The sequence below is a fragment of the Berghia stephanieae genome, chromosome 10 (genome assembly GCF_034508935.2).
Source record: "Berghia stephanieae isolate SIO BIC M18660-M18661 chromosome 10, UCSD_Bste_1.3, whole genome shotgun sequence".
In the NCBI taxonomy this organism is placed as follows: Eukaryota; Metazoa; Mollusca; class Gastropoda; order Nudibranchia; family Aeolidiidae; genus Berghia; species Berghia stephanieae.
Window position 1 is genome coordinate 14,522,506 of NC_088369.1, and position 27,003 is coordinate 14,549,508.

Consider the following 27,003-nt stretch of genomic DNA (forward strand, 5'->3'; position numbering starts at 1 on the left):
ATTGCCTAACAGACGCCCTACATGTCAAGTGTTGCTGTTGGCTAAGGACCCCTTGTAAAGTGCTCTGAGCACGTTTAGTGGTTATAGCACTATAAAAAAGCTCAATTAAGGGCACACTTCATCTCGACATATTACCGTTGTGAGACGATGGGTTAATCATTAAAATAGGAAACTTTAATTTTCCACATTGGAATAAAGCTCTTTTGTATTTGACCACAGCCATTCAGTAACTCATAGCTTGTAGTTCTTCAGAGCCATTCGGCCCATGGAGCCGTAGTTTATCCTGATTTCTACAGCGTGAAACAGACAATAGCAATGTGCTTGCTATCCTTGGATAGGTTACTAGTCTATCGCAAAGTACTTTCCACCAAATCTAACAGACCCAGCTACCCATTCACTATTGGGTGGATAAGGGAGGTGAGACAAAAAAAATCTCGACTGCACCAGGGATCAATCTCAGTCCCTTACATGTGAAGCGAGTGCTCTACCAACTGAGCTATCGGGGCCCCCCAACTCATAGCTTGACAATTACCTAAAAATTTATGTTACAATACAAGGTGTCATTCACCAAAGGAAAGGGAAAAATGAGTTGTCATTGGTAGTGCTCAAGGAAAGAAAGGAATCTCATTGGTTGTACTTTTGAATACAACTCTTCGATTCACTTTCTTGACTTTCTTGTGGTAATTGTCATCTTCTATAGTGACCAAATTTTTATATGTATGATGAGTATCAAAGGAAGGCTATAACTAAATTGTGATGATGATGATGATGATGATGATGATGATGATGGATGATGATGATGATGATGATGATGATGATAATGATGATGATGATGATGATGATGATGATGATGATGATGATGATAGTGATGATGATAGCGGCTACTTACCTGTGGCAATATTTCCTTAGCCAGCCATTTGTCTGCTGCCTGAGGGATGAAAGTGAGGTGAAAATTTAAGTAAACAATTGCAGACGGTGAGTGTCATACAGATGTGGAAATAATTGATAATGAATTAAGATGATTATTGAATACATGAATAAATTGATTTTCTAATCTATTGGCTAAATAAATAAATAAATATAAACATTTATACTGTTTATTGCTATGACTTCACCATGGTCAATGGGCTTCAATTATTCTCCAAAGCAGGAAATGGAAGGAACCAAATTATGTCCTTTGTAAACAGTACATACTAGTCACCATTTTGTACTGGCACTTTTACACCACCTGTCAATGCCTTTAGTCAGGTACTCATCAACACCTTAATCAAGTGGGGTAATGTGTGCAAGTCGTCTTACCCAAGGACAAAATGATGAGAGTTGCATGTCACTCATCGAGAGAATGACCATGCATAATAATATATGTATATGGTTTAGTTACAAGACAAGATCCCATACTGCTCAGCTACCGACTTCTGTAAATGTAACAGTGATCAACATACATCAAACTATCCCTTGTACATTTTACACATTTTGCTCACTCTACACAGTACATGACTTAGAGGCAAATTGGCTAGTATCTAATGCTTGTTGAGTTGGGAGGGGGGGGGAGGGTGGAGAAAGAGGGTGGAGGTCTAATTCCTCTGCCCAACCAGCAGTGACTGGGTAGCTGGATCTATTAGAGATGGTTGAAAGTAATTTGCAATGGACTGGCATCCTATCCAAAAGGTTGCAAGCAATTACTATTGTCTACTCAATGCTGTATAACCTGGAATAAATTTAGGCTCCATGGACCATACAGCTCTGATGGACTTTTTTTTCCCCCAACTCAAATGGTAACAAGTTATTGTTATTTTTTGGATAAGTGAAAACAAATTAAGCCTCTCAGGTGTAACACAGAAATACAGATAGAGTAATACATATTGGAAGGTCATTTACCTCCATGGCCTGGCGATTGCGTCCAATCCGCTGTTGTTTCAATTCCTCATAATCCGGGACTTCAATTTCCACATGACTCAGGTCCAGAACAGGACCTGGCATTTGGCCAGGATTGGTCTTCCTGGATTCCATTGTCATTGGGCAACTCTCATCCCATAAAGATAAAATGGGCTATTTTCTCTTTGTTTTGTTTTTAAAATTTATTTTATATAACGTGTGCCTATATAATCCCAAACTGTGAAAAGAAATATTTTAAAATGTCTTAATTGACAACGATTTGAAACCACTATGATACAATAATAAACAAAGCAAATAACAATCCATAATATTTTGCTTTCTTTTTAATTTGGCGATATAAAATATCTGGCTAATGAAACATAGCTAAAATAACGTTTCTCTTCCCGAAAGTGAAAAAATTAAAAAAGAAAGAAAAAGAAAAAAGTCCCCTTCTCTTTCCACTCTCCAATATCAATATCACAGTGATGACTTGGCGCAACTTGGGCTAAAAACAAAACGGTTCTCTACTTTTTTTTTCAAAATTCCCTTTATCAAGAAAACCTTAATAAATGGTTTTTGCTAACTATGGGTGCTGAAATTGAGTTTGAAATCGCAGATGCGCCCAATGAAAAAAAATAAAAAAATCAGTCGTCAGTGTCAGTGAGTGGTGTTCATTCTTTCATTTTCATTTGCCATTGATTGGTTTTTATTGAGACAGCCTGACGAGAATATGATATTGTCTCTAATGAAAAATGTCTCTATCGAAGAATTCACTGTAGGAAAAAATGACAATTCTTTTTGCATAATATTGACCTAACTCTAAATTAAAATTGTATACCTCGGCAACAGCAGTAGCAGAAGCCAGACGAATGTAAACAGCAACGAAGGTCGATAACTCTCAATATAGTTGCAAAAATGTCTATAGCGACGATCACAGCGAGATTTAGGTTACAACACCTCATTCATTCCACTCCATATATTCTTCTTCTTCTTCTTCTTCTTCTTCTTCTTCTTCTTCTTCTTCTTCAAGTACCAAGTCTGTGCCAGACATCGGTGATCATGGTACGCCATTCATCTCTCTGGTTAGATAACCTCAGAAAACTAATATTACTCTTCTTTCTTTGTCACCCAGCTGTTCAAACTATTCAAATATGTTTTTCTTGGTCTACCTCATAGAATTAAACGAATGAGAATACGTACGAAGCCTAAAAAGTGTCCACCAATGAAAGCATTCAGCGCCATTTTGTTGTTGGCTGAGAATGTAGTAATTACCATTCAGTCGGTATCTATGTCAACATAACGACACAAGAAAAACAACAAACAATATCAAAATCCACAATAAAATGTTTCAGAACAGTTGCGTATATTTATGGCACAACGAAGCTGTCAAAAAATGAAGTTAGAGAATGTGTGTAATCATGTATTATAATAACCTGTAATGTGTTTTCCAACCACCACATCATCTACTACTACAACCACCACCACAATATCATCACTAACACTACTACTACAACCACCAGCCCCACATCATTATCACTACCACTACTACTACACCACCACAGCACATCATCCTCACTACCACTACTACAATCACCACAACCACATCGTCATCACTACCACTACTACTGCAACCACCACCACCATATCATCATCATTACCACTACTACCACAACCACCACCACCACTACTACTACAACCACCACCACATCACTACCTCAACTACTACAACCACCACCACAATAGCATCACCACCACTACTACTACAACCACCACAACCACATCGTCATCACGACCACTACTACTACAACCACCACCATATCATTACCATTACCACTACTACTACAACCACCACTACCACCATATCATTACCATTACCACTACTACTACAACCACCACAACCACATCGTCATCACTACCACTACTACTGCAACCACCACTCCACCATATCATCACCATTACAACTACTACTACAACCACCACAACCACATCATCATCACTACCACTACTACAACAACCACCACCACATCATCATCACTATCACTACTACTACAACTACAACCACCACCACATTATCATCACTACCACTACTACTACTGCAACCACCACCACCATATCATCACCATTACAACTACTACTACAACCACCACAACCACATCGTCATCACGACCACTACTACTACAACCACCACCATATCATTACCATTACCACTACTACTACAACCACCACTACCACCATATCATTACCATTACCACTACTACTACAACCACCACAACCACATCGTCATCACTACCACTACTACTGCAACCACCACTCCACCATATCATCACCATTACAACTACTACTACAACCACCACAACCACATCATCATCACTACCACTACTACTACAACCACCACCACATCATCATCACTATCACTACTACTACAACTAAACCACCACCACATTATCATCACTACCACTACTACTACTGCAACCACCACCACCATATCATCACCATTACAACTACTACTACAACCACCACAACCACATCATCATCACTACCACTACTACTACAACCACCACCACATCATCATCACTATCACTACTACTACAACTACAACCACCACCACATTATCATCACTACCACTACTACTACTGCAACCACCACCACCATATCATCATCATTGAAATTTTTATTTATTAATTGAGCTTTATATAGTGCAATATCTACTAAATGTGCTCAAAGCGCTTTACAAGGGGTCCCTGGTCAACATTTAACATGTAGGACGGGACATGACGCCTGTTAGGCGATATTACAATTTTTCGGACAAAGACAACTCTGTTAACGGCCAGGTACTCATTTTACACCTGAGTACGGTGAGAGAATGTGAGTAAAGAGTAAAGAAGCGAGTGTCATACTACTAGACCACATAGCCGCATCATTACCACTACTACTACAAACACCACCACCACATCATCATCACGACCACTACTACTACAACCACCACCACCACCACCATATCATTACCATTACCACTACTACTACAACCACCACCACATCATCATCACTACCACTACTACTACAACTACAATCATCACCACCACCACATCATCATCACTATTACTACTACAACTACAACCACCACCAACACCACATCACCTCACTAACACTCAGTACTACAATCACTACCATTAGGTTTTGGAGCTTTACTTCATTTGAAATAAGGAAACTTCGGAATTGTATTTGGCATTGTGTTTATATATCATAATATAATTCTAATCAGTTATCTATTTAGAACTAGATACTATACAATATGTATGCCAAATACCACCCCAATTCCCCTTTCTTGTGTGCGGGAATTCCTCTTTCGGCATTGAAATTGAGTGTGAGAGAGTCATCACTACACACATAAACAACAGAAACAATTTAAAAACAAGACTATGACACGCAACCACTCACACACGAGGCTATACTATTTATCCTTTTCTCTATATAGAATAGGACAAGACAAACAATAGCTTGACTCTCGCTACACTTCGCATTGATGTTTGTCGTCTCACGAGTTCAACTCTCGGTCGACCTGTCAATATTCCTTTTTGCCTCGGACGTAATCATTAATAGAATGTTGTGTGGTTTTGACCGTGAAGAAAACCTTAAGAAGTCACATTTATATCATTTTAGAGAGATCGTTTTGAATAATTTTGAGTTAAACGAGCGAGCAGCAACTTGAACTTGTTTTCATGAACGGCCGATCAGCGCTTGTTTACTATAGTAACGCGATTCCCAGCCAACATCAAAATGGCGGATATTTTTCTCATCGAGGCCGCTGGTTGGTTAGCCAATAAGAGCACCGTGCGGTTTCCATTGGGTAAATTCCTTGGTCTACCTTTACTCTTTTTGCCTTCTATCTTTCCTGTGAGAGCAAGATGGTCAATACATTTATTTAAATGTGTGAACTTGTTTTAAACTTTCTCTTTTGCTTATTAAGTTACATGTTGGATTTCTTTCTCTCCTTGATACAACCATGCATTCTATCTTTTTTTACATTTAAGTATAACCCCATACGTTCACTCTCTGTAAATACTTTATTAAGGAGTAATTGTAAATTTTCTTTTGAGTCTGAAATTAGTGCTGTGTCATCTGCATATCTTATATTATTGATATTCAAACCATTGATCTTAATGCCTGGAATATCTCCTAAAGTTCTAATAATTGTTTTGCTGTAGATATTAAAAAGGTCTGGTGACAAAACACATCCTTGTCTAACACCTCGTTTAATTTGTTTATATTTACTGAATTCTCCTTCACTCCATATATAAATAATATAAATAGAAAAATTTATATAGAGCATTTCCATGGATTCATCATGCTCTATGCACTTCACAATGTCTCATTTATTCCCTAAGCAGATAAGGAACAAGATGTCCATTACATACAGTACCAGTCGCTTGAAAGGTGTCCTTTTTGTACTTAACACTCCTAAAAAATCCGTCACTGCCGTTAGTTAACAAGGTACTCATTCACGCCTCATTCGAGATGGGTAATGTATGTAAACTGCCTTACCCAATGACATAACGTCAGGACCAGGATATTACAAGATCACGGTTACCCATCCGTTCATTGACCATGCTTAGGCTACATAGTTTGACTTTTGTAAAGAGCCACGGTGTCAATGCAGAGCTCGACCACGTAACTTGGCCGAGTTCACCTGTTATGAATGACCATATTCTCTCTTCTATAGATGGAATGAAACTGACGTCTCTCGGCTCTTTCTTCTTGTTTTTAGACAGCCATTTTAATGATTATTTCTCACCAAATTATTCTATCAGTCAGACAGACTATGTTTACACATATGGTTTGTTTGTTGTAGAGTTATACCCGACTGACATATGTTGTGACTATTTTACCCCAAGGCATAACATCAATCAGAAGGCTTGGAACAAGTCGATTGATTCGAGAAGACCGAGTCACAAAACGGTAAAAACCAGGACCCGGACAAAGTCTCGTGCTCCAGTCTACAAGGCTTTTGGCTTTGGTGTTAAACAATCATTTGGATGCCAACTTGAAATTTCATAAATTCGCAGTTTCCAGGGTGGAAAAGGAAAATTTAACATAAAAATAGCTTTTCACATTATATATTCGCCGTCAGGTACATAATCATTTACACTGAAATCCGTTCGGGTTCGGCGTTCGGCGTCTCGATCGGCTCGATTTCGTTTTAAGCCTCCTAGGCGTTCGGCGTCTCGATCGGCTCGATTTCGTTTAAAACCTCCTAGGCGTTCGGCGTCTCGATCGGCCCGATTTCGTTTAAAGTAGTGCCGCGCTGAGGACCGGTCCTTGGATCGGTCCCCCGGTCTTTTAGCTGTGAACCGAGGATCGGTCCGATAGTGGAAGACCGGCGGCGGTCCTCACTTCTTATCACCTTTCAACGGTCTCGCGCCATACTACCTCCCCAGCGATTCGTTGGCTCGGTTGCCTATCTTCCACCAATCACCACCCATCCCACTTAATTAATCACACCCACCCCCTTTGCCATACACTAAACGACACAGACGACCATAGAGGCAGACGACCACCTCCCTCCACTCCGCAAACCGCCCTTTCGTGTGTGAGATGGGGGGAACAGGAGGCACACGCCTTGGACGATTCCATTATACGGGGTAAATTTCAAAATTTACTACACCATAATGATCGCAATGACAATGATCTATGATGAAGGCATGACCCCTCTTCTCTAATGGGTTATTGTTTGAAATGCATGTGACTACTAAAAATGTTTGTGTGTGTGTGTGTGTGTGTGTGTGTGTGTGTGTGTGTGTGTCGAACCTAGCAAGTAGCAAGTCCGATTTTTTGTTTTCTTTTGTCCATCTCTTGTCACCACTCCTTTCTATCGCATTGTTGTCATTTAAAATAATACAATAATATTAAAATTTCGTTTGGTGTTTTAACTAATCAAATAATATGAGTTTCATTAGTTTCTTCCTTCCAAAAAACCCAGTTATAACGTCTGTATTTTAAAAAAGTCCAATAGAATATTTGGGGACCCCGATAGCTCAGTTGATAGAGCACTCTCTTTGTACGCAAAGGGCCAGAGATCGATCCCGGGTGCAGTCGAGTTTTTTCTGAGTCCCTGTCTACTCAGCAGTGAATGGGTAGCTGGGTTTGTTAGATCTGGCGAAAAGTCACCATGGACACCACTTATTACTTATTAACTTATTACCGCATCCACCCCCTCTTATTATAACTTCACGTCTCTCTCTTACTCTTCAATGCTCGCTGCCCTCTAATGTGGTGTGTGTGTGGGGGGGGGGGGGTAGGAGTTGCGTGTGTGTATCAACGCCACGAACAACTCGATCAACGCCTTGGGCGATGCCATTATCTCCGTTAATGGGGATAAATTTCAAATTTTATTAAATTATCGAAGTAACAATGAAGTACGGTGAGCAAATATAGAAGGCATCACCCCTCTTCTCTAATTAGGTTACAATTTGAAATGAGTGTGACTACTCCGTGTGTTTTACTCCTGTAAACCACGGTTTTCATCGTGTAGCGGTCTTTAACGGTTCAAGAATGAACGATCCCACGGTCTCAAAGGTCAAAACGGTTCGAACTTCCGACAGTCTCTCAGGAATGTTCAATGTCGAAAAGGACCGGTCCTTGCGGTTTTCATTTCCCAGGGACCGTAGGACCGTGGTCCTTAAGCTTGCCAAGGACCGCCCCGCACTAGTTTAAAGCCTCCTAGGCGTTCGGCGTCTCGATCGGCTCGATTTCGTTTAAAGCCTCCTCGGCGTTCGGCGTCTCGATCGGCTCGATTTCGTTTAAAGCCTCATAGGCGTTCGGCGTCTCGATCGGCCCGATTTCGTTAAAAGCCTTTTGTAAGTCCCGATCACAGATGAGAGAGAAGGGGTCCCGATCACGCTTACATAATAGGTCTATTGTCCTAGTGGCTGATATCAAATCGCCCGGGGGATATTAATTTTGTCAATTTATCTGATTTTTATTATCTTTTTTTAAATCGACAGGCTTACGGGTGTGTGTGTTGTGTGTGTGTGTGTGTGTGTGTGTGTGTGTGTTTGTGTCTGTGTGGAGTGGAGGATACATGATGTTTGATTGTGTTTGAGTGAGGGTGTGTGTGATTATGTAATGTATTGATTTTTAAGATTTCCCCCCCGGCCTAGTCCACAAAATAGTATGGTTTATTTCTACACGCACAAAGTATCTACCGTTTTCTCATTACACAGAAGGATAAAGGGATAATAAATAAAAAAGTTCGACAAATGGATGATGCCAAGTCTGCAAAGATAGATCATCATCAAGCCCTACTGCAACCTCCTCGTGGTGTCGAACGGTAACAGGTCAAGCTGGCCAACTGCAGAGGGCGACAAGAATAGGCAATGGCAAACCATTCTTGTAACTTTGCCGAGTTAACTGCATGAATAAGTCCAAAAAGTTAAACGGTGACAGCGTAAAGGGGAGCATGTTTTCACGGAAGACTGCTGCCTCGCTCGGTTGGGAGCGTGATGTTCGTCAGGTCACACCGAACCGTCAGCCAGTTACTAGGCGAAATAAATTTAACAAATGTGACAAAACCAAAATTGGGACATGGAATGTCAGGACCTGTGCCCAAAAAGGAAAACTAAACAACATTCTAAAAGAAATGAAACGGCTCCAAATAAATATTCTTGGCCTGGCAGAGATGAGATGGAAAGAGCAGGGAACCATGTCAAAACAAGAAAACAACATGACATATAAGATCATATGGAGTGGTGGAACCTCTTTCCAAAAAGGAGTAGGGATGATCTTAGACCAAAAATCAACCAAATTTTACAAAGGGCACGTAGCAATCTCAGACAGAGTTTTGCTGGTTAAGCTAAGAGGACCTGTAGTTGACACCAATATATATTCAAGTTTATGCACCAACAGAAGAGGCGACAGATGCAGATATGACAGAGTTTTACCATTCACTAGACAAAGCAAAACGAATGTGTAAATCACAAGAAGTCCTTATGGTAATGGGGGACCTAAATGCTAAGATTGGCAGAGGCAGAGATGGTGACATAATCGGACCACATGGACTCGGAGACAGAAATGAACGAGGAAACATCTGGGCAGATTGGTGTAGAACAAATAAATTAATGATTTCAAACACCTGGTTTCAACAACACCCAAGAAGAACCTGGACATGGCAATCACCAGGGGACAGAGCAAGGAACCAGATAGACTTTATAGCAGTATCATCAAGATTCAGAAATGGCATATTAAATTGCAAAACCTACCCAGGCGCCGATGTAGACAGTGACCATGTCCCAGTTGTTTGTACAGTAAGGATAAAGTTTAAAGCTATTCAGAGAACAGCTGGTAGAATAAAGAGGGATTACAGGTTATGCAAAGACAATGGCATACAAACAAAAATGAGAGAAGAATTTGAAAATGCACTCATGATACAAAGCCAAAGTGAACCTGATAACGAAAAATGTGAAAAACAATTTGATATATTCCAAAAGTGTGTCAAAGCAACTACAGAAAAGCATTTACCAATAGCTCAAACAAACAGCAAAAAGGAATGGATGACAAATGAAATTCTAAACCTATTTGAAGAAAGACGAAAATGCAACAGAGGGTCTGCAGAATACCAAACATTGAACAACCACATTAAATCCAAATGCATCGAGGCACACGAGAACTATCTAGACTGGAAATGCTGCGAAATCGAAAGAGAATACAAACCCAACCCCCAACAAGCTCACCAAAGAATAAAAGAACTATCAGGGAAAAGGAAAAGCAAAGCAGCAGGAAGTTGTATCCAAAACAAACAAGGGGAACTGCTATTTGAAGAACAACATATAGAAAGCCGATGGGTAGAATACATAGGCGAACTGTACAATGATCCAAATAGAAATGAACCACCACTGAAATTCAAAGAACCATTAAGCGGACCAAACATCACCAAAAGTGAAATTGAACATGCCATGGAACGAATGAAGGATGGTAAAGCAACAGGCCCTGATGAAATATCTGTAGAGGTATTAAAAAGCCTAGGAGATCTAGCAATTGATGAACTTCACATATCATTCAACAATATATACAATACTGGGAAAATTCCAGAAGATCTCTGTAACTCTATTTTCATAGCAATACCAAAGAAAGCAGGTGCAGTCAGATGCGAAAATTTTAGAACTATAAGTTTAATAAGTCACATCAACAAAATACTGTTGCGTATAATTATCAACAGGCTAAGGAATAAGATTAACCCCGAAATCGCAGAAGAACAATATGGATTCCAACCTGACAGAGGGACAAGGAACGCAATATACCTCCTCCGTGTTTTAAGTGAAAGAGCTATACAGGTTCAGACCCCACTATACCTCTGTTTTGTCGACTACAAAAAAGCTTTTGATAGAGTACGCCACGAAGAAATACTAAAACAACTGCACTCCATTGGCGCTGATGAGAAAGACCTCAGACTCATGCAAACATTATACTACACCCAGCAGGCATCTATCAAAATCGGAAACTCTACAGGAAATTCCATTCCTATTAAGAAAGGAGTCCGTCAAGGGTGTGTTGCCTCACCAGATCTGTTTAATCTATACCAAGAAACAATCATGAGGGGCATAAATAATATGGAGGGAATAAAAGTAGGAGGTCACAACATAAATAATATAAGATACGCAGACGATACGGTACTCATTGCAACATCAGAAATCCAACTTCAAAAGATTGTTGACAAAGTGGTAGTAGATAGTGAAGCCAAGGGAATGGAAGTGAATATCACCAAAACAGAATGCATGGTAATACAGAAAAACCCCGAAAACAACAACACCTGCAATATAACGATTCACGGCGAGCAGCTTACCAACGTAGAAAGTTTTAAATACCTAGGTTCAATAGTGACAACAGATGGAAGATGTAACCGAGACATACGAGCAAGAATAACTCAAGCCAAACAGGCCTTCATGGACCTGGGAAACATTTTGAAAAACAAACAGATGTCGTTCGGGATTAGATTCCGAGTCTTGAAGTGCTACGTGTGGCCAATCTTGTTCTACGGATGCGAAAGCTGGACTACAAATGCAGAAACACAAAAGAACATTGAAGCTTTTGAAATGTGGTGCTTGAGAAGGATGCAGAGAATATCGTATACCGCACACAAAACGAACGAAGAAGTGCTAAAACAAACATACCAACAAAGGAAACTAATGCCCTTAATAGTGGATCGACAACTATCCTTTTTCGGACACATAGTAAGGAAAGATAGGAATGAATACCTGGCAAGTTGTGGAAAAATACCTGGTAAACGCGCCCGGGGGAGACAAAGAAAAACACTCATAGACCAACTGAAGGGCTTCACCAACCTAACAATCCAAGAGCTGCTTGAAAAAGCAAGAGACAGGGAGGAATGGAGAGAGATAATTCATGCAGTATCCGAAGCCTGGACCAGGCATGGAACCTAGAAGAAGAAGAAATAAAAAAAATCGAATTTGGACGAAAAAGTTACTGACTCATCAAATTCGACTGCCAACACTGCAATAAAACTATTCGTTCTTGCATTGCCTTGTCGCCGGCTGACAACATAACAACTCATTCATCTTCTGTCGTAAAGTGTTTAAAATACATACGCAAATTTAAAATGAATGAAAAACAGAATCGACAAATAACGCACGTCATATTCGACGTTGATGGCCTTATTCTAGGTAAGTATCCTTATGGATTTCTTTTATTCTGCTTAACCCAAATCTAAACTTATCTTCGCTGCATCCGTATCTTTTGTATGTTTCTGCCATCCATAATTTATCATAAGACAGTAGGTAAACAACAACAACAAAAGTTTCACGTTATGCCAACTATCGGACAATATTTTGATAATACAAATTGCCACTAATCAGCTGGATTTACGGCACAGTGTCAGTATCGACGTGTATTTATAATTTGCAAGTTTTCTTATACTTATACTTATACTTATACCCGATTATACCCCGAATTTGTATGGTCTCATTGTAATGGAAATACTCAAACCAATTCAAAAGATTGTCCATTACATCGATGTTACATTTAAATTAAGCCCATAACCGTGGTCAATACCGATGTGTGCACATAGTCTATTGTTGCGTATTGAAATGTGTAAGAGTGATTAATGTTTTACAACAGCGGCAAAACTGTCACTTCAACAGATTAAAATTTAATAGGTATATTTTTTTGAGGGGTTCAAATTGACCAAGTTGGGATTATTTCCTAATGTTATGTAAATGCGATTTTGTAATTAAAAAATGAATTTATATGTTGAAATTGAATAACATTACACCAATTCTAAAGCATTTTTTATTAAAGTGAGAAATTCATGGTGACACTTGTAACTAAGGCTGAAAGTTCTGTGATTTGGATATATATATATACATTTTAAAATTCAATATTATTTTCTTCAAAAGAAAAAAAACCCAAAGAAACAGAATTGTGCTAACTGCTTGTGACAGGTTTGTTCCAGAAATGACGGAAGTGTTGATATGTTTTTGTTTTCTTGTTTGTTTTTTTAAGATACAGAGAAACTGTACACAGAGGCATCTACAGAAATTTGCTCACGCTATGGGAAAGAATTTACTTGGGAAATCAAAGCCAAGCAGATGGGACAAAAAGAACATGTGGCAGCTCAGATACTGATTGGTGAGAAACCATTTCAATGGCTTGTGGTTGATGAAGATATTCCCCTAGGTAGAGGAAATAATATAACCCTAGGATAAGTGGGTTCTACGTCAGTCGACCCTTGCCTCTTCTAACCTCCTACTCCTATATCTCTTGTCTCTTCTATGTGCTTGTGCCCCATTTTTTTTTCCACTTAACCATTTCCCTTTTAATAATAATAATAATAATAATAATAATAATAATAATAATAATAATAATAATAATAGTAATTAAGCAACTACTTTTTAAAGCCTTTTTTTTCTCTGCTTGAGTAAATACTAGCTGCTGTACAAAAATGAATGTAACTGCTTTGAAAAAGAACAAAAATATTAAAAACATGAAACATTTCAAGCTCGAAACCCTTCTTCATCCAATAACTAAAACAATTAAAACATTTTTACATCACTTTAAAACCAGATAGTATAGACAAAAGAAAAGTTCTTGGCGCCTCTATGAATGTCTATTTGGATTTAACTCACTCAACCCTACCACCGACTATATCTGTTGTTTACCCCCATCCCTTTTACTTTTAATTACATTTTTCTGAGACAAATTATAGGTGTAGTATCAAAGCTAATGTTTTTCATTTTTACACTTTAAAGGTAGTTGAATAAAACTATCTATGCACATGCTCATTTTTAATAAATGTTTTTCCAATTGTGAAAAGTAGCAAAAAATCTCTAGGATTGAGTGAGTTAAGCCATATTTGTTTTCGTTGTTGACTGAAGAAATGTTTTTAGCCTGGAAAATTGTGATTAGTATTTTGTTCTCTTTAAAAAACATTTTATGTTCATTTTTACTCATCATTGCGTTTGCCAGAAAGTTGTTCTTTATATCCAGGATCTACTACAATTCTATGAAGTACGGTGTAATAAATAATAACGTGAAGTTGAATGTAAGCTTCAATTTAATTACAAAAACAGATAACATTAACGTTTCAGGTTTCCCCTTTATCAACAAAACAGGATGATTGAAACACCACAGATGAATGAGATGATGTGGTAGTGGCGTAGTTAACTACGTTAATTTGATCTGTTTTTGTAATTAAATTGAAGCTTACATTCAACTTCACGTTATTATTTATTTCTTCGAGCCTTCAAGCAGCAACATTTACACTATGAAGTACGGTGGGAATTCTGGGGAATTCATTGATTTCGAAAAATAAAAAAAGATTGTAGATTCTTTATCAGCTATTTTGACATTACTTTTTCATCAATCCTTGTGTCTTCACTAGGCTCTTTCTTTGTTAATGTGTTCAGGCTGTTATGTGGTTTGTTCTCACTAAACTCCCTCTCTAACAAAATATAAACCATTTAAGGTCATAAATAGTTCATCTGGTGGGCAGAACAAGTGAGTTTTATGTTAATTTATTTATCATCTATACCCATCATCCTATTTGATATGATAGTAGAAATAGTTTTATGTTAATTTATATATCATCTATACCCATCATCCTATTTGGTATGATAGTAGAAATAGTTTTATGTTAATTTATATATCATCTATACCCATCATCCTATTTGATATGATAGTAGAAATAGTTTTATGTTAATTTATATATCATCTATACCCATCATCCTATTTGATATGATAATAGAAATAGTTTTATGTTAATTTATATATCATATATACCCATCATCCTATTTGATATGATAGTAGAAATAGTTTTATGTTAATTTATATATCATCTATACCCATCATCCTATTTGATATGATAGTAGAAATAGTTTTATATTAATTTATATATCATCTATACCCATCATCCTATTTGATATGATAGTAGAAATACAATAAACGACTTGAACTTGTCACATGATCAGATATGGCTGGCCTTCCTCTTACCGTGGACGAATACCTGCCCCAACTCGAGGCCAATCTGTACAAGTTGTTTCCATCAACGGCGTTGTTACCAGGTACGTTGATCTATGCAATAGATTTATATCTTACAAGATGTTCAATGAACACATTTTGGTGAGCACAATAATCGAAAATCATAAATTCCTCTTTAGTTGGAAAAAAAAAAGAGAGAGAGAGATGTTTATGAATCAATCTGTTTATTTTAATTGGAAGGGAGTTGTGCTAAATTAAAAAAAAAAAGCACACCTCCAACTATTAGTTGTGATGCATTTTTTGTGTCAGCACAATGCATTGCTTCTTTCCGTCTTATAATGGACGCACTCTTGTAAGCACAGCGAATTATTAAGCTAAAAGGCAGTGTTCAACAAGAGAAAAAAAATACTCAATGAGCATCTTGTATGTTATATTTAATTGTATTTGATTCGTGGTTGGTAGGTTGGTTGTGCGATTAGTGAGTTCAGGTGGTTCTTCTGTCTTTCCTGGGAGGGGTTCCTGACCTCCCATAGTGGGCAGGGAGGTACATACTGTGTCTTCTATCCCCCTATGTCTGTTTTTCAACATGCTTTCTGTCTTTGTCTTGGAATGAGATTACTTGGTTTTGTCCTGACCCTGGCCGGAGTCCTGGCTGAAAGAGAAACAGTCAAATGCTTAGTTATTGTTTTGGAAGATGATATTTTTTTCCTTGTAAATCATCTCTCTGTTATGTATTATTAGATTTGTTATTTTGAATGTATAATGTAAGCATTTGAGTGTATTCCTCTTTGTTGGATTTTGTGCTTGTGTCCGGATGAGACTTATAGGTGATCTCAAACTAAGTACATTGGTGGTTTGCTCTTGGAATCTACATCTGATCCATATTTGAATTTGTTCCCAGTTCACCTATGTCTTACTTTTTCTTGGGTGTTTTAATTGTATTTCTAGAACTTTTTACTATCCCATTTTCTTCCTTTTTACTGGCGCTGATATAACCTAAATGTGTTGCAAGCGCCGTAAAACCCTTAAAAACAAACAAAACAAACATGCACACCTTTTTCATATTTCTGGTCTTACACCTCTGTCTGCTGTCTACCTTGTCACTTTGATACACAGCGTTGTCTATGTCCGAAAAAATTATAATTATGATATAATATCGCCTAGTAGGCTTCATGTCTTGTTCTACATGTTGAGCGTTGGTGTTGGCTAGGGACCCTTTGTAAAGCACTTTGAGCATGTTTAGAGGATATTGCGCTATATAAATTCTCAAGTTTTTTTTGGGTTTTTTGGGTTTTTTTTCTTCTTTTTTACACTTAAAGAATGTTTGCTTTAATAAATAATACTTTTCAACAGTCGTAACGTCACTTCCTTCCTAATGACACATGGTAACTTAGTAACACTGGCTCTAAACTATCGAAACAATGGCAGACGCGGTATGAAATATCTTTCCGGCGAGCATAAAAGTAAAAGTGTATCCAGAGGGAAAAAAAACCCCATAAATTTGATCATGTTTTGACATTTACACATTCTGATCACAAGGCATATGAAAAGTTCTCGCCAGCATGAAGAATAAAAAGTAATGATTTTCTTTGTTTAGAACCAAGATGGCCACCATTGCCGGACGGCCTGACATCAGACTAAACTTAAACTTGAGCTTTTATATAGCGCAATATCCACTAAACGTGCTCAAAGCGCTTTACAATGGGTCCCTGACCAACAGCAACACGCAACATTTAGAACAGGACATGACGCCTGTTAGGCGATATTACAAATTTTTGTTTGGACAAAGACAACGCTGTTAATGGCCAAGTTCTCGTTTTACACCTGAGTACGGTTAGAGAATGTGAGTAAAGAGCCTTCTCCAAGGACTCAACTATGCGCCGAACGCGAGGCTCGAACCCACGACCTTCCGGTCCGAAAGCAAGTGTCATACCACTAGACCACATAGCCGCACATAGACTACTGAATCCGATTGTTTTCTCTTGACTCTCTCCTAAAGGGGCAGAGAGACTGATCCGTCACCTCCACAAACACCAAGTTCCCATCTGCGTGGCCACAGGCTCAGTCCAACACGGCTACAACCAGAAGATGGCTGGCCACAAGGAGCTGTTTTCTCTGTTCCACCATCACGTGACGGCATCCGATGACCCCGAAGTCAAGGAGGGAAAACCTGCCCCGGACTGCTTTTTGGTTGCAGCCAAACGTTTTAAAGATCAACCCAAACCTGAACAGGTTTGTTGGTTTGTAACAGTTAAATTTTAAAAAATAGATAAATGAATTTGTTAAAAAATGAGAATTTGTATAGTGCAATATTTACTGAATATGCTCAAAGCACTTTACTAAGGCTGCCAAGCCAACAGCAACACACTTAAGTACAATGAGAGAATGTGAGTTAAAGACTTTCCCAAGGACTCAACTATGCACTGCTTAGAGTGGGACTCAAACCCAGGACCTTCCGATCTGAAGGCGAGTGTCGAACCACAAGACCACATCGCCGATGATAGAGTACATGACCGCCTTGTCTCTGTTGAAACTTATGCTTTCACGAACACAGATCACACATACATACACATCAATTCATTAATAATAATAATAATAATAATGCTGAAAACTTATGTAGCGCTATAACTCATAGACACCAGACTCTAAGCGCTTAAATTACAAATTACTTTGGCTGAAACATACTCATTCACACATACAAGCACACACACACACACACACACACACATACACACACACACACACACACACACAAAACACAACAGAAACCAGACAGACCTATCTAGCTTCTCATACCATCTACTAAAGACGAAACAGATATGTTTTAAGCGATCGTTTAAAAATAGATAAAGATTCTTTTTCACGAATGCTCTGTGGTAAGGTGTTCCAAACAGAGGGTCCGAAATGAGAAAAGGATCTCATTCTAGCATTTTTCCGTGATACACAGACACACACACATAAACTCATCCATTGTGGACAGGGAGGTGCTTGCTGTGTCTTTTATACAATACCCCTAAATCTGTTTTCCAATTGCTTTCTGTCTTTGTCAGGGAATGAGAAAACTTAAGTTTTGTCCTGACCTAGACCAGAGTCCTTGGCTGGGAAGGAAACAGTCGAATGTATAGGTATAGTTTTAGGAGATGATATTGTTTCCCTCTCTGTTTGGTAGTTATTTTTTATTTTTAACATATGATTTATATACATTTGAGTGTGTTCCTCTTATCTCAAACTAAGTACACTGATAGTGTGCATGGAATCTAAATCTGTTCCAATTTGAACCATTCCCCATGCCTTACTTTTTCCTCACATCCTTTTTTTTTATTGTACATCTAGAATGCTTTAACTATTCAATTTTCTTCCTTTTTACTGGCGCTGATATGACCTAAATATGTTGAAAGTGTCGTAAAACCCTTAAAAACAAACAAAACAAACTTATAAACACACACACACTCCCTCATGCACACACACAAACACAAGATATAAATCAGACCAAAATATACATCATTTCACGTGACATTTTACGACCACTCCCACTATCCCCCTCCCCCCACCCTTCCCTTCCTCTCCCTCCCATCCCACATGATCCTGCAGACTTATTTTTCCAATTGGATTCAATAGTCTGATGTCACGAGAACTTTTCATATGTCTTGTGATCAGAATGTGTAAAAGTCAAAACATGATCAGATTTATAATGTTGTTTTTTTTCATCTGGATACGCTTTTATGCTCATCAGAGAAATATTTCATAAAGGCATCTGCCATTGTTCCGATAGTTTAGAGCCTGTTACTAAGTTACCATGCGTCATTAAGAGGGAAGTGATGTCATGACTGTTGAAGCGTATTCCTTCCTCTCTCCACCAGACACTCGTATTTGAAGATTCCCCCAATGGAGTGCAGGCCGGTTTGTCGGCCGGCATGGCTGTAGTGTGGGTGCCGGAACCCCGAATTGACAGGAGCCAGTACCAAGACCAGGTCGATTCCATTCTAGACACCTTGGAAGATTTCCGGCCCGAGGATTATGGATTACCTCCCTTTGATGATTGATAACGTTGTTGTCGTGTCGGGTTGAAAAACGGACTGTATATGTTACAGTGAATGACATAATCAGTTGGATGGTGAAAAGGTTTGGGCTGAGATATTGCCAAGTTTGGTTAGAAGGTCAATTTTTATCCAAAATGAGTTCTTGTCATAAATGATTAAATCAACCCTTTCTGTACATCTTAGGGGAATATCAAAGCTTAATTTCTCTTCAAAACATTTTTTAAAGCTAGTCAAGTTTTAAAAAGTATGAAATTTGAGAAAAGTTGCTGTATGAAATTTGAGAAAAGTTGCTGGATACCTTTCTCATACATCTGACTATAACTTCATGAAAAATGACCCGATTTACTTCAAATAAAGATTAAAATGCTCTGAAGAGCATATTCTTTCAGAAAATGCAAATCCTAAATTTTCACCTTCCGACTGATTATGTCACTCATTTTATTGAATCACCCTGTACAAGTCAATTCTAAAATGTGTACACTTCAATTGAACATATAATTGTACACATGAAGTGTTAATATTATCTTGAATCACCCTGTACACGTCAAACCTAAAACGTGCATTTTTATTGAATGCATTATAGTACACATAAAGTGGTCACATTTCATTGATCACCCTGTGTATATAAGAATATTGGGATAACATTTTATAACATACATACAGTGGAATCCTGATAAAGCCAACACCACCGGACCAGAAAAATTTAAGTAACAGTGGCTTTATCCATTATTAATGAAACACACTTAGATAAAGACCAAAAAAATTGAGACCAACAAGAGATGTTGACTTTATTCGGATTCCACAACAGACTATTTATGGATGGAGTGAAATCACCGGCTCATTAGCCTTTTATTTTAGGTATTACCCATACCTATATTATATCATATGTGACTCACCGCCCCAAAAACGGTATTATGTCCGATTGAATAGGACACGTAAAAGTGAATCCAGATAAAATGTTGAGAGATCGGACCTTCAAGTTTTTTTTTGCAATGCAAGAGATAGTAATTATTTTTTTTTCACCATTACAAACAGAAATTAATCCCAAGTTTCTTATAAATTTGGTCTAGATTTCATTTATAAACACCGAGTTCGTCCAGACATAATACCATTTGGAGGTGATTGGTCACATATAATGGGATGAATTATACATGAATATAACATGTGACCAGTCATCATGGGTGAAAGTTACTCAATGATATTAATCCTGCAAAGGCAGGTGCTCAGAAAAAAAAATCCTGCAACTACCAATAAGAGGAAAAAACAGAAGTGCGGTTAATTATATTATTATACAGTTGCCGGTTTTTTTCATTTTCGAATTCCGGCCAGACAAAAAAAAAACGGCGAGACCTCTTTTTCAAAAATAAAAATCTGGCCATGCCGGATTTTTCCGGCGAACTTTCACCCATGCCAGTCATATATCGGGTGCTTACAATTTGATTTAATGTTTGATTAATACAATTTTTGTTGTATGAATTTCTCTTCTTGAGGAGATAGAGTGTGCTATTTTTATTAAACAGTGAAAAATTATTTTTTCTTAGTCAGTCTCATAATTTTAGCCAGTATGTGCAGCAGAATATTTCTAACCACTTAAAGTGAATGGAAAAGCCTCATTAATTACAACAGACCTTCTAAGGGCCACATTTATTTCACCGGCTCTTTTCAGGACCATGCTACTTATGCCTAATTGACTAACCTTGTTTACTTCCAATCTTACTTGTACTTGTACTCTCATCATTTTGTATTATTACTGGGTGGGGTTCCTGGCCTCCCATAGTGGGCTGGGTGGCACTTACTGTGTCTTCTCTCCCCCTATATCTGTTTTTCAATTTGCTTTCTGTCTTTGTCTTGGAATGAGATTACTTGGTTTTGTCCTGACCCTGGCCTGAGTTCTTGGCTGCGAAGGAAACAGTCAAATGTATTTTTATAGTTTTGGGAGATGATATTCTTTTCCTTGTAAATCATCTCTGTTTTGTACTGTTATTTTCTTAATTTTTAACATATGATTTGTAAACTTTTGAGTGTACATGTATTTCTCTTAGTGGGATCTTGTGCTGGTGAATGGGTGAGACTTTTAGGTGATCTCAAACTAAGTACACTAATAGTAATAGTGTGCGCTTGGTATCTACATCTGTTACTCAATTGAACCTTTCGCCTTTGTCTTAATTTTTCCCTCAAGTCCTTTTAATTGTATTTCTAGAATGTTTTTACTATCCAATTTTCTTCCTTTTTACTGGCGCTGATATGACCTAAATGTTTTGCAAGCGCCGTAAAACCCTTAAAAAACAAACAAACAATTTTGTATTGTTCCCTACTGTGGTCACTATAGTAATCGGTCATTGACCTTTTATTCTTTCACAACAACCTTCCATCCAGGAGGTGAGTTAGCAACACAAAAGATGCCCCTCTTTTAAGTCGATCTTCGGATGAGTGGATTTTCATGTCTTTACTGATCCTCTGGACATCGACTTATCCTGAGTGTACTGTAAAATATAACAGGGATTCCTGGGTGGGGTTCCTGACCTCCCATAGTGGACAGGGAGGTACTTGCTGTGTCTTGTATCCTCCTAATCTATTTTCCAACATGCTTTCTATCTTTGTCTTGGAATGAGATTACTTGGTTTTGTCCTGGCCCTGGCCTGAGTCCTAGCTGGGAGGGAGACAGTCAAATGCATAGTTATTGTTTTGGGAGATATTTTTTTCCTTGTAAATCATCTCTCTGTTATGTATTATTATGTTTGTTATTTTTAATGTGTAATGTAAGCATTTGAGTGCATTCCTCTTTGTTGGATTTTGTGCTTGTGTCCGGATGCGACTTATAGGTGATCTCAAACTAAGCACATTGATGGTTTGCTCTTGGAATCTGCATCTGATCCCTATTTGTTCCCAGTTCCCCTTTGTCTTCCTTTCTCTTGGGTGCTTTAATTGTAATTCTAGAACTTTTTACTATCCCATTTTCTTCCTTTTTACTGGCGCTGATATAACCTAAATGTGTTGCAAGCGCCGTAAACCCCTTAAAAACAAAAACAAATAACAGGGATTCACATGGATGTTCATCATATAATATAAATGGATTCATTTTTTCTTATAATAACTGTTGTATTTTTGGTTTTTAAAACAGTGTTTAGATCATGTTTGATTAAGATCAACTTTGAACAATACGATCTCAGGCATTAATATTGCTATTTCACTATTACTAAACAAAACTGAATATAACAGCATCCAAAAAGAACAAATGCCTTTTGTCCTGTTTTTAAAAGAATTTTTTAAAATCAGTTTTCTTTTTTATGGCTATGTGGTCATTGTAGTATGATACTCGCTTTCAGATCGGAAGGTCCTGGGTTCGAGCCTCACTCGGCGCATAGAGTCCTTGGAAAACTTTACTCACATTATCTCACCTTACTCAGGTGTACAATGAGTACCTGGTTGTTAACAGCATTGTCTCGGTTGGGAAAAAATTGTATTATCGCCTAACAGAAACAGGCGTCGTGTCTCATTCTTTATGTTACGTGTTGCTGTTGGTCAGGGAACCTTTGTAAAGCACTTTGAGCACGTTTAGTGGATATTGCGCTACATAAAAGCTCAACGGTTGTTTTTTTTGGGGGGGGGGGGGGGGGGGGAATTTACTTTAGCTCCAATTTCATAAGGGTTAAAACTGAATATCAAACAAACTGCCCCCGCCCCCCCAACCCCCCACCATGGCATAATTCCGTTTTGAAATGACTGGTCATAAATATTTATTGCATTTAGTGAATGTTGCGCTATGTAACGACTCATTAAAAATAAAGAAAACAAAGAAAATTACGGCGTTACCATACCATGTTGTTAATATATTAAAATGCCATATTTAATCTTAATCAATAGCCTATTGATGTGTCAATAAAAACAGCATCTGGTGAATTGGACATAAAAGTGTTTTTACGATTTTTTGATGACCTATACTATCACTGGGGAGAGAGAAGGGGGGGGGGGGGATTTTCTTGTCGACTCATGCATTCACAAAGATCAATACCCATACACCTGTTTGTTTGTTTTTGTTTTTAAGGGTTTTACAGCACTTGCAACACATTAAGGTCATATCAGCGCCAGTAAAAAGGAAGAAAATGGGAAAATAAAAAGTAGTAGAATTACAAGTAAAGCACCCAAGAAAAGGGAAGACAAAAGGGAATTGGTTCAAATTAGAAACAGATGTAGATTCCAAGAGCACACTATCAAAGTACTTAATTTGAGATCACCTAAAAGTCTCGTCCAGAAACAAGCAGAGGATCCCACTAAGAGGAACACACTAAAATGTTTGTTTTGTTTTGTTTTTAAGGGTTTTCCGGCGCTTGCAACACATTTAGGTTATATCAGCGCCAGTAAAAAGGAAGAAAATGGGATAGTAAAAAGTTCTAGAATTACAATTGAAGCATCCAAGAGAAAGTAAGACATAGGGGAACTGGGAACAAATAGGGATCAGATGTAGATTCCAAGAGCATACCACCAATGTACTTAGTTTGAGCTCACCTATAAGTCTCATCCGGACACAAGAACAAAATCCAACAAAGAGGAACACACTCAAATGCTTACATTATACATTTAAAAATAACAAATATACTAATACATAAGAGAGAGATGATTTACAAGGAAAAAAATATCATCTCCCAAAACAATAACTATGCATTTGACTGTTTCCCTCCCAGCCAGGACTCCGACCAGGGCCAGGAAAAAAACTAAGTAATCTCATTCCAAGACAAAGACAGAAAGCATGTTGGAAAACAGATATAAGGGGATAGAAGACACAGTGTGTACCTCCCTGCCCGCTATGGGAGGCCAGGATCCCCACCCAGCTAAAATGTTTACAAATCATGTATAGTATGTATACAAAACATAATACAGTGCATAACAGAGAGATGATTTACAAGGAACAAAATACCATCTCCCAAAACTAACTACACATTTGACTGTTTCCCTCTCAATCTCAGGCAGGGCATCTGTCCAGGACCTGGACAAAACCAAGTAATCTCATTCTAAGACAAAGACAGAAAGCATGCTGTAAAACAGATATAGGGGGATAGAAGACACAGTAAGTACCTCCTCTGCCCACTATGGGAGGTCAGGAACCTGACAAAGTCCCACACACCTGGACTAGAGGGGAGTGAAATAGGAAAAGATACCAACAATTATCTTTATTTGTTTGCTTGTTTTTAAGGGTTTTACGGCGCTTGCAACACATTTAGATTATATCAGCGCCACTAAAAAGGAAGAAAATGGGATATTAAAAAATTTCTAGAATTACAATGAAAGCACCCAAGAGAAAGTAAGACAGAGGGGAACTGGGAACAAATAGGGATCTGAGGTAGATTTCAAGAGCATACCACCAATGTACTTAGTTTGAGATCACCTATAACTATAAGTCTCATCCGGACACAAGCACAAAATCCAACAAAGAGGAATATACTCATATGCGTAATACATAACGGAGAGATGATTTACAAGGAAAAAATATCATCTCCCAAAACAATAACTATGCATTCGACTGTTTCCCTCTCAGGCAGGACTCCAACCAGGACCAGGACAAAACCAAGTAATCTCATTCCAAGACAAAGACAGACAGCATGTTATAAAACAGATATAGGGGGATAGAAGACACAGTAAGCACCTCCCTGTCCACTATGGGAGGTCAGGAACCTGGCCCAGACCCACACACCTGGACTGGAGGGGAGTGAAATAGGAAAAGATACCAACCATTATCTTTATTTAATTCACACCCCCCCCCCCCCCCCCCCCCGCCACTAAAAGTTGATGAGGTAAGGATCCACGTTGAAAGTGACATTCTGGATTCTCTCTTGTTTGAGGTAACCTATAGCACGTATTCAAAGTTGTTTTTACTGCGCTTGTAACACATTTAGGTCATATCAGTACCAATAAAAAGGAAAAAAAATTGGATTGTTAAAACTTTCTTGATGTACAATTAAAAGGACTTGAGGAAAAAGTAAGACAAAGGAAATGGTAGAAATTGAGAACAAATGTAGATTCCAAGAGCACACTATCAGTCTACTTAGTTTTAGATCACCTCAAAGTCTCACCCAGACACCAGCACAAGATCCCACTAAGAGGAATACACTCAAATGTTTACAAATCATATGTTTAAAATAAAAAATAACAGTACATAAGAAAGAGATGATTTACAAGGGGAAAAAAATCATCTCCCAAAACGATAACTGTATTCAAAGTTGACATGGGGTTCTTGGTCTAAGGGAGACAGTCCAATGAGTTCTAATATAGGCACGTTTAAGCACACGCACCGCAGATGCACACATATATAAATAACATCAATCACCGCCAAACCAACGCACAACAGAAGTAAAGATACAAGAATAACAACAATGACCCCAAGATGGAATAATCATTTTACGGACATAGTATGCCGACTGAAGACGTGGATAGAAGCCACAGAAACATGTGTTTCGGCCATATAAGTGAGTGAATCCATTTATATTTATTATTATTATTATTATTATATATATATATATATATATATATATATATATATATATATATATATATAATATATATATATTTAAAATAATAGTGTCAAACCCAAGCCATTTTAATCATTAAGTCAAAGTTTATTGTCAATATCAATGAATTCATCAGAATAAATACAACAAGCATAATATATGGGCTAGGGCTAATTGTATTGTCAGAAATGACGAATAGCAACTTTGTAAAATAAAGGATGAATAACACCTAGATCATAATAAAACCACATGGAAAGAATGAAGAAAGTGGGGTGGGGAGTCTATGGAAATGAGAGGCAAGAGTGAGAAAAGAGAAAGGGAAAAGGTAACATAGCCAAGGAGTTATTGCACTATCACTCAAAGGAGCCAAGTTCAAACCTCTCCGTCAATTTTTTTTTCTTCTTCTTTACAGCAATGAGCATTATAAACCTATTGCTCACTTTGTGGAAATGCACTCTGGCTAATGCCTGGGTTGTTAGTTTACACAATCAAGAACACTAACACGCATATAGTTTTGTTTCGTTTTTGAGAAATATAACTATGCTTGCAACATTCCAAGGCCATTCCGTGAGTGTTGTCTGGGTGTGTGGGTGAGGGGGGGGGGTGGAATTCTCTCGATATTTCAGTGCTCTCCCCCCCCCCCCACCAGCAAGAAAATTGGTCGTATTGATACAATCATTTTTTTCCTATTTTGACCTCTCTGTATGTGCAGCCCACGGTGATTGGGTAGCTGGGTCTCCTGAAGCTGATAAGAAAGTACTTAACACTAGACTAGCAGACCTGTCCAGAGGTTCCGTATAACGCGACAGACACAATGGTAAATTCGAGCTCTATGAGTTTTAAAACCTTGTGTGACTACAATGAAAAAAAAAGATCAGAAAACAAAATTGGTTGACTTTATCCATTATCATTGGATCACACTTAAGATGAAGAACAGAAAATTTAGGATCAACAAGAATTGAAGAAGTTATGACGTTTCCATGGCGTGAACATGGATGGTAATTCAGGAGGAAAAACATTACTGAACTTTTACACAAACACACTGACCGACCCCTTTCTGAGTGCTGAACTTTATGTAGGCTACAATATGTACGTATACT

At 38.0% G+C, this 27,003-nt stretch overlaps 2 protein-coding genes across 2 annotated transcripts in view; one reads left to right on the plus strand and one right to left on the minus strand.

The window, feature by feature from the left end:
- The window catches only part of LOC144980583 (uncharacterized), a 33,155-nt gene extending 30,363 nt beyond the window's left edge, over nucleotides 1–2,792 (minus strand). Inside the window, exons 1-3 of the mRNA XM_078928258.1 lie at nucleotides 2,714–2,792; nucleotides 1,879–2,113; nucleotides 890–928 (exon numbers count right to left, since the gene is read on the minus strand). Of these exons, the coding sequence (XP_078784384.1) occupies nucleotides 890–928; nucleotides 1,879–2,016 (177 nt within the window). The 5' untranslated portion in view covers nucleotides 2,017–2,113; nucleotides 2,714–2,792. The remainder of the gene's footprint in view (nucleotides 1–889; nucleotides 929–1,878; nucleotides 2,114–2,713) is intronic.
- Nucleotides 2,793–12,398: 9,606 nt separating this feature from the next.
- Nucleotides 12,399–22,636, plus strand: LOC144980701 (uncharacterized). The gene is made up of 5 exons (XM_078928416.1): nucleotides 12,399–12,548; nucleotides 13,387–13,512; nucleotides 15,351–15,443; nucleotides 17,360–17,592; nucleotides 19,221–22,636. The coding sequence occupies exons 1-5, from the start codon at nucleotides 12,485–12,487 to the stop codon at nucleotides 19,401–19,403; spliced, it is 699 nt and encodes a 232-aa protein (XP_078784542.1). The 5' UTR covers nucleotides 12,399–12,484; the 3' UTR covers nucleotides 19,404–22,636.
- The last annotated feature ends 4,367 nt before the right edge of the window (nucleotides 22,637–27,003 follow it).